The 8,938-nt window shown below is 43.1% G+C and overlaps 1 protein-coding gene across 4 annotated transcripts; it reads left to right on the top strand.

The window, feature by feature from the left end:
• Positions 1–4,179: 4,179 nt before the first annotated feature.
• Positions 4,180–8,044, top strand: RSRP1 (arginine and serine rich protein 1). 4 transcript variants are annotated; one of them, XM_059915974.1, is made up of 5 exons: positions 4,180–4,338; positions 4,581–5,175; positions 5,583–5,734; positions 6,920–7,003; positions 7,574–8,044. In XM_059915974.1, the coding sequence occupies exons 2-5, from the start codon at positions 4,641–4,643 to the stop codon at positions 7,709–7,711; spliced, it is 909 nt and encodes a 302-aa protein (XP_059771957.1). In that variant the 5' UTR covers positions 4,180–4,338; positions 4,581–4,640; the 3' UTR covers positions 7,712–8,044. The 4 variants fall into 4 exon arrangements, with proteins under 4 accessions (XP_059771957.1, XP_059771958.1, XP_059771959.1 ...); XM_059915975.1 differs by lacking the exon at positions 7,574–8,044 and adding an exon at positions 6,115–6,159; XM_059915976.1 differs by lacking the exons at positions 6,920–7,003; positions 7,574–8,044 and adding exons at positions 6,115–6,159; positions 6,361–6,913.
• The last annotated feature ends 894 nt before the right edge of the window (positions 8,045–8,938 follow it).

The raw sequence follows: 8,938 nt of genomic DNA, 5'->3' as shown, positions 1-8,938 counted from the left end.
ATATCCTTTGAAAAGGAAGTCTCTTACAGAATCAATAGTGTAGCCTTGTGCAGTATTTCTCCGTTTTCTATTCTGGACCCATTGACATTCTCGTTATTACATTGCCTCTGACTGTGCCTTTACTGAAGTCAAATTCCTTGTGCAGGTCGTATAATCCACAGACGTACAGTTAGTTATGGTTCCTCTGATGTTCAGGTGAGTATGGCTGAGACGGCCTGTCTGATTGAGGAGCAGCGCTCTAGTGAGCAAAGGTGTGCACTGAAGTTATATTGCTGTGCAGAGTAGAGCAATCCTCAAACAAGCAATACAGGTGGCCATTAGGCATGGACACAAATGTCACATTCTTAGTTAGGCAGAGGCACCGATCAGTCCTTATATTGTAATGACACCACTTTTGTGGGTTATTGGGAATGCTATTGACAGGTACACATCTGGATTTGTGTGCTGTTTGCTTGCTTCTACTGGCTTCTGAGTAGACACCCAAAAGCCAAATGACATGGTACAGGAGACTTCCTAACACCTCTCGATGGTGGCTGCAATGGGGACACGGTGGTCAGCTTCCATGGTGATACTGTAGATAACATCCTCCTGTGATAAGTCTTCATGGCAGGAAACAGCTGTGTCAAGCTGCTACATTGAGGGGTGCCTCCTGAATAGCATTGCAAGCCTGGTATTTCCATGCCAGAGCTACCAACCCAAGAAACAGCCATCCGGAGGAGCAGTAGGAATAACAGCCTAGTTATAGTGAGGCTCAGTGATCACAGGCAGTGGAGTGGCGAGCCCACATGGGGTGATGTTTGAACCAATGGCAGGAGTTCCATGGGACATCTTGGAAGACAGGAACGTCACATCAGGCTGGAGTTTATTGATCTTTGTGTTAACTGCCTTGAATGCTGCACTGGTTGACTGTAGCTAATGATTCTATAGCAGCTCTAACAACAGAGATGTCTCATCTCAACTCATCTCTGATCTAAGATCAATGAATATGTCTTCTGTGTCAGAATTCCTCTTTGCAGCTCTCACTCTCTAGATGAGCTCCATGGTTGCAAGTTCGTCTTGTCCTGTCATCTGAGAGAGCTAAGCTTACTTCCTGAGCTACTATCTCACGTACTTTGGAGGTAACTCCTCCAGTAGTGCTGGAGTCTTCATTGCAATCAGCTGCTCCAAGTTGTATACTGGACATGGCTCTGTTGACCTTGAAGCCATGTATTAAGAGCCAGTGGAGGAGCTCCACTCTGCAACTGTTCTTATGTTTTTGGACTCTGACTTTGGTTCCAAGGCATCGTTTTTAGTGGTGGAAAAACTGGATACCACATGAATGTCCATGAATAAGCAATAAGGGATAAAAGATTAATTTCTGGTTTTTCTAGACAATGGAATATTAGATAGCTGATTGGAAATAAATTAGATCTAAATGGTTTTTCTTAAAGGATATTGATTATAAGAACAAGTTTCAAATCAGTTTGTTTAGAATGAGCCCATATTCATAAAAAATACCATATGCTTGTATATTTGAAAGAGTTTGAAAATGTTAACATTGGTTACTTCTAAGTTATGGGGAAGAAGAATGGGGACCTCTTTTAGAGGATTCCATACTTCTAGGGAATGGATTATTAGCTTTTACTTTATATATCTTCGGATTTCCTCACCTGTCACAAAATTAGCTGTTATTAAAATTAATGAAAAAATTTAATTTTGGTAGGGGAAAGGACTACTAAATTTTTCTTAACCTATCCTACACCATCTAATACAGTAAACATTCTATAAATATTTATGGAAGGAGATATGGGGGAGGAGGAACAGGTTAAAATATGTTTCACAGCGCTAAAAAGATAACCCTTAAAGCATTCATGGTATGATGAAGCATTGCAGAACCTCTAAATGAACAGCAGGAGGAAGAAAGAGATACTTGATTAGGCTGGCAAAATAAAATGGGAAGAAGTGAAAAAAGCAAAGTATTATAAAATAAATAATAGGCACCAATGGAAAAGATAAGATCAATATTGCAGTTACTCCAATAAATGTAAATGGGTTGAATTTACCTATCGAATAACAAAATCTTTCATACTTGGTGTAAACACTCAGGTAGGTGTTATTCACTTAACTAGATGTTGTGTACCTTTCAAAAACACATAAAACAAAGTGAACCTTTAACAAAACGTGATCTCAGGTGGCCTTGGCCTGCAGTGGCTTGCAGCAGGATTTCGGTTCCCGGCCAGAGACTGAGGTTGGGCAGCGGCAGTGAGAGCACCGAATTCTAACCACTAGACCACAGGGGACCAGTGGCCCGGGACAAGGCCCTGGCCCATCAGCTGTGTAGAAATGAATTTCCACATGGAGACGGAAAGTAGTGAAGCAAGTAAACTGTTTATTAGGAGGAAAAAGACTACAGTAAGTGCGGATAGACACACATGCAGGCTCAGAGAGAGAGTCTTGCCCTCCTGGCAGTTTGAATCACTTTTATGGGGCATTTCCTCCGGGTTTCCTTTGACCAATCATCTTGCTTTGCCTGGTTCTAAGTCTGTATTTGGTACCTCTCACTATCCTCCCCTGTGTGCGTGTGCGTCTCTCAGCCAAGATGGATTCTAGTGAAGAGGCCTATGGGTAGTTGGCATCACTTGCTATGAGGTGGCGCCCCCTCCCTTTTTGATCTCCAAGGAGCCTTTCTGTGCATGTGTAGTCGGTGACGTCTCCTTGACTTCAAGAATGAGGAATACGTGGTCTTTTATCTCTTTTCTGGGCAGGGCCCAGCCTCCTCCATCATCCTGCTTTTATGGAGTTTCTGCTATTATGGAGTTTCTGTCCACAGGGGAGAAACTGTTCAGCCTGGGGCTCATCTATCTCCTGCCTCAGAAGGATACTATTTGCAAGCCACAAGTACCATCAAAATATTTTAGAATACACCTAGCAAGACAAGTACAAGATGTGTATGGAAAAAAGCTATAAAATTTTGGTGAATGTATTAGTTTTCTATTGCTTCAGTAACAAAGAGCCACAGACTTAGTGGCTTAAATCAATCCCAACTTATTACCTGACAGTTCTGTAAGTGAGACGTCTCACTGAGGTAAAGTCAAGGTGTCAGCAGGGCAGCGAGTGCATTCTTTTCGTAAACCTAGGGGAGAATCCCCAGCACTGCTCCTTCAGGTGTTGGAGGAATTCACTTCTGAGGTCATAGGACTGAGATCTCTGTTTCCTTGGTGCTGCCAGCTGGGAGCCATCCTTAGCTCCTAGACGTCTCTCAGGGGTCCTTGTGGAGACCCCACATTTCAGAAGCAGCAATAAAATGTGGAATTCTTCTCGCGCTTTTAATCTCTCAGGTGATTAGATTAGGCCCACCCTATATAATCCAGGATAAGTGATTTCGTATCTCCCTCCCAAGAAAGTAGCTTTTGTAAAAATGCCTGCAAAGCAGCATTGACTTGCAAAGCAGCTCATAGGACTAATTCTCCTTACATAAGTGGTTAGTTCATTCGATGAAAAATTATTTCAAGGCAATTGTCATGCTTTATTAACAACAATAAATATGTCTAAAATGTATCCTACTTATAAATCCCTGGAAATAAAAGTCACCATTGTTTAATCCTTAGCACCAAGAACACTGTCCTCAGAATAGACATCTCAGACGTCATTCTGAACCTTTAGACTAACTTAAAGGTCAGCTATGAGTGCCCTTTGCATTCTGTCTCCACCTTTCTGACTTTTCCTAGCCAAAACACGGGAGTGAAAAACGTTTTCTAAGATAATGCATTGACAGGCATCCTGTGACGTCTCGGGGAAGGCGGCCCGCCGGCCGGACACGGGTCAGGAGGAAGTGGCCAAGAAGGGTCCAGGGAGGCACAGCCCGAAGGGGAGGCAACGACCCAGTTAACATAGGCCAGGCGCACAGTCCCAGAGTCCCGTGTAGCCGGCGCGAAACCGCCTCATTTTCACCCGGTTTCAGCCAAGAACACCAAATAGCCACAGGCTGCTACCCGGATGGAGCGGCGGCTTCCCCCACCCCTCTTCCGTGCTAGGGCGCGCATGCGCATCCTGGAGGCCATTGGGTGAGGCGGAGGGTGGGGCTCGGGGTGGAGAGAGGAGGGGAGCGGCGGTTGGACGAGAGGGGAGCCACGCCCACCACGCAACGTATCTGCGCAGGCGCGGGGCGCCAGCTTCTGGTCTTTTCGACACGTCTGCCGCGCCCCCATTCAGTTCGCTTTTGGACGTTGGACAACGGAGGTGGAGGTTGTGAGTCCGCCGTTCAGGAGAAGCAGCGAAAAGCCTCTCTTTGTCCTTAACTTCAGAAGGAAAGCGTCCGTTGGGCCTTTCTCTCCTTGAGTGAGGCGTCGACGGCCCGTGGTGGGTTTTCTGGTGACGGGGTGGCCCTGCGGTCGGTTACCTCAAGGCGAGCGTAGCCGGGGCCCTGTGGGCCCCGCGGGGCGTGGACGGGGACGGTGGCGGGGCGGGAAGGCCGGCAGCAGGCGGCGCCACAGCCCGGAGTTCCGGAGGCCGGGAGGCTCGTTTCTTTCTGAGCCCGAGGCTGCCCGCACGGCTCACTTCGGGACTTCACTTCTGTTTTGTTTTCTCTCGTTTGTTTTTAGGAACTGAGTTTTCGGGCAGGGGTGGTCGAAGAAAAGGAAGCTCGGAAGCTGCCGTCCGAGATGTCCAGCTACGTGAACGACCTGTGGCCGGGCTCGCCGCACAAGGTCTCCCCCTCGTCGTTGCGGTCGGGCCCGTCCAGCCGGCTGTCCTCAGCGTCCGGGAGCCGCTCTCCCCGGAGCTCTCCGTCCCGATCCATCGTCTGGAGTCGGTCGTGGTCGCGGAGCCGCAGCCGCAGCGCGCCCCGGCGGAGGAGCAGGTCGAGGTCTCGCTCCCGAAGGCGCCACCGAAGGAGGTACCGGCGCTACTCGCGCTCCTACTCGCGCAGCCACTCGCGCTCCTACTCGCGGAGCCGCTCGCGCCCCCGCAGCCGCCGGTACCGGGAGAGGCACCACGGCTCCTCCAGGAGGTCCTGCCGGTCCCTCAGCCGCCCCCGCTCCCGCGGCCGCTCGCCTTACCGGAGGGCCTACGCCTTCGCGCGGGACCGCCGTTACTACGGCTTCGGCTGCACCGTCTACCCGGAGGAGCGCAGAGGCTGGAGGGGGCGATCCCGGCCCAGGTCGCGGAGCCCAACCCCATTTCGTCTGAGTGAGAAGGGTGAGTCGAGGCGTTGGGGGAAAGAGGAAGGACTCCAGTAGGTTAATAGTTAAAACTACACTGTAGTGGGCGCCCAGTTTTAAAATGGACGGCATGCTTTCCCCTTGGGATTAACGCTGTGCACGTTAAATGGCTTGGTGGGGGGCGGTTCTGGGTGGAGCCTTGAAATTGTCAGGGAGTCAGTTATTTACCCCCCCTGTGTTTTTACTTGTTATTTAGGGATGCTTGTTTTTCTCAGTAAAAATAAGAAGAGTTCTTTTTCCATCAGTAGAAATATATCTTACATGTGGAAGTACCGTGTACACGTCTGGATATTAATAGTTTAAAAGCACAAACATAGTTTGTGATTTTTGAGTTTTCTGGAGAAATACTACAGGATAAATGAACATTTTGTGTTTCTTTTGTAGATCGAATGGAGCTGTTAGAAATAGCAAAAGCCAATGCCGCAAAAGCATTAGGAACAGCCAACTTTGACTTGCCAGCTAGTCTCAGAACTGTTTCTGTATCTAAAGAAACCAACCGTGGAACAGCTGTACTGAATAATGGTGCAAAGTCTGAGGTAAGTATTTTAGATTTATCCAAACAAAATCTTCAGAAAACTACTACCAGAAAGATCTGATTAGCCATTTTTATTTGATTTGCCTTAGACTGCTTCCTGGAAAGGCTAGCTAAATATAATTTAAAATAACAGATCTGACAATACTAGATAGTCTCCCCCTGTGAAAATGGGAGACTAATGAACTTTATTTTCAGTTGACACAGTACTAATTACTTTCATAATTTTAGCTGGTACTTTGGTGATTTCTATGTAGTTACCACGTTTTTCTAGCTAGTTTTTTACGGAGTATTTATCTGTAGCGCTCATTTGCAGCATTATGTTCCCACAGATTCTGTACTCAACATACAGTGTAGTTTATCTGCTTTATTTCTGTCTTATAGAAATCATGAATGTGGTCTCCAGACATTGATGAAGAAAATCTGTTGGTAATTGATACATGGGCAAAAGCATCAGAGGTTTAACTAATTTGAAGTTTATGTTGACACACTGAAAGCTTAGTTTTTTGTTGGTAGATCCCTGTGCATGCTAGAATTTGGGACAGGTACGAAACTAAACAAAAGTGTACTTTGTAATGGTGGGGCATCTGATATAGATGTCCCTTTCATAATATATGCAATATATTCCAGATGTTTTGAGAGATTACAGAAGAAGAGGCCTGCTTCACTTGCAGATAAGTTTATTACAATTCTCCAGAAATGTGCAGCATAAAATTCATAGCTTAAAGGTTTAAGGTAGTTAGGAATTGGTAACACTCAGTTAACATAGGAAAGATGGGTTATCTCCTGTCATTCAGACCCAGATGTGGGTTTGCCTAAGTATTGTGGTGGACAAAAAAGATCTTAGTCGCTTTTTCAGACGGTTAGGTGCCCAACTGGATGGGCAAATGCCATAGTTCTTTGAAACTAGGTGTTTTCTGGTATGACTTGACTTTCAAAGTTACTTGAATTTGCATCAGGGGCATACAATACTGCTTTATGGGGAAGAGTGTCTTAAGCCTATCATTGAATCAGTTTTGTTATGGGGAAAACTCAACAGAGTACTATGTGGTTTATTTTAGGATGTTAACTATTTGGTTACATCCAACTTGATTTGTGTCTCTACAAGTGAATTTGTAATACAATTGGGCTGCTTTTTATACCTACTAGGGTATGGTTTTTTAAAATTTACTTTCTCTTACCTGTCTAGCTGTCGGATAAGTTAATAGAAGATGAAACAGAAAATCCCAACAAGAAGTCTTCCCAGCAGAAAAGCATAGCTTTTAGCTCTAATGTAAGTATATCTAAGCATTGGCCACTCAAAAACTGGCCTTAAACATAATTCTGTTATGTGGGTTTTTATTTTTGTTGGTTCATTGTTTTTATGCTGATAATTTGAGGCCTACTAAGCCACTAAATAAATAGAATTAAAAAAATTTTTTTTGTGTGGTTCTTACAAGTGACCAATATAATGGGGCTCCTATCTAATATCTACATTCTCAGTCTCAATATTTTGTCCTCCTTTTAACTATTCCCATTATCCTTTTTAACTGTTAAAATATTCAAAAAACAAGTCTCAGAATATCCTGTAGTCAGAATATTTTAAAATCAGCTAAGGGCTTAATAAACAAAATTTCAAAACTATTTTTAATACTTCACTATTGCAGTGTGCCTTGCATATGTCTGATTTGATTAAATCAAGTTGCAAGTGCGGTCCGTGGCTTTGCATTTATTTGGTTGGTGTCTTTTTTTAAGTTCTAGTCTTACATGGAATTATTTAATGTATTTTGTAAAAAACAAATATTTTAAATATGTATAATAATATTTGTTTGGAAAGCTGACTTAAGAACTTGTTCCCTTACAGAATTCTGTAGCAAAGCCATTGCTTCAGAAATCAGCTAAAGCTACTGCTGAAGAGACCTCTTCAGGATCCCCAAAAATAGATAAGAAGAAAAGTCCATATGGACTGTGGATACCTGTCGAAAAGAATATCAATAGCTAAGGTTGCCTGAAATGCACTGTTTTTTTGCGAGTTTGTTTCCAGCATTATTCCATTCCTTTGAACCATTTAGTGATAATTGTTGCAATTACAGATGACAACACAGAAAGATGTAAATACTTAATATTTAAATATTAACATTTTAGATTTCTGTTGCAGATAGGAGATAGCACAAATGGACCAGAGGTTACGCACAGGTGGCATTCTTGTATATATACTTGTAAATGTTTTATATAATATGGATTGGTTATGTAGAAGTGAAATTTTTAAGACAAACAGTAATTGAACTGTTTGTGTTGTGTATATTTTGTTAATAAATTTGTTTTTATCATTTGTTTTTATTGTGTATATTTTACATAATGGGTTTTTATTTAATGACGAAGAATGAGGTGGTATCTCTTGTTTAAAGCCTTGCTAATCCCAGATCCAAATCCGTGGACTGACAGCATAGGGCTCAGTGATCTTACCTGAGAGTTTGTGAGAAATGCTGAATCTCACATCTACCCCAGAACTGAATTAGAAGCTGATTTGTAAAGTACTCCCGGTTGATGTAGATAATCATTAAAATTTGGGAAGTTTGGCCTAAGACTTAAGAGAATACTGGCATAGTGTTGTCCTGGAAGAATTGAGCTTCACGGCAGGAAACTCAGCCAGAGAAGGGTTGAAACAGAATGCCTCATTGGGCTATAAAATCAGAGGTTTCGTTGCATTTTTTTCTTATTATGTTTTAAAAAGTATTCATTGATTTGAAATTCTTCATTGCTTCTTACTCTAGCTGGGAAAGACCTTAACTAAGCACATAAAAATTTAGAGATGAATGTTACACTTAACTGAAAGGTCTGGGCAGTTGGTTTAAACGTTAGCTGATTATGGATTTTTGTGGTTTTGCCTGTTAATACATACTAGTGGATACCAAAACTAGGAAGATTTAAGCCAGTTTTAGATGGTCTCTCCAAGTGTTAATTTGACTTAATAGATCAAATGTTTGGATTAAACGTAAAATGCCAGCTTAATGAATTTATTTTGCCTATGTGCTAGGCTTTAGCAACAAAACATGTCTTGCTAGAACCTAAGCAAAAAATAAAAATCGTAGTAGACCAAAAACATGCATGAGGTTTTATTTTAGTGATGGGGATGGGTACTATTGATTGCTTGAATGTTTTTCTTTTTCTACTCCTTGGAATCTTGCCATAATTTTGAACAGACTCTTTAGTTTGGGAAATAATGAAA

This window comes from Balaenoptera ricei, chromosome 1 (assembly GCF_028023285.1).
Source record: "Balaenoptera ricei isolate mBalRic1 chromosome 1, mBalRic1.hap2, whole genome shotgun sequence".
NCBI lineage: Eukaryota > Metazoa > Chordata > Mammalia > Artiodactyla > Balaenopteridae > Balaenoptera > Balaenoptera ricei.
The sequence above is the reverse complement of the archived record's forward strand: the minus strand, read 5'-3'. Positions and strand labels throughout refer to the sequence as shown.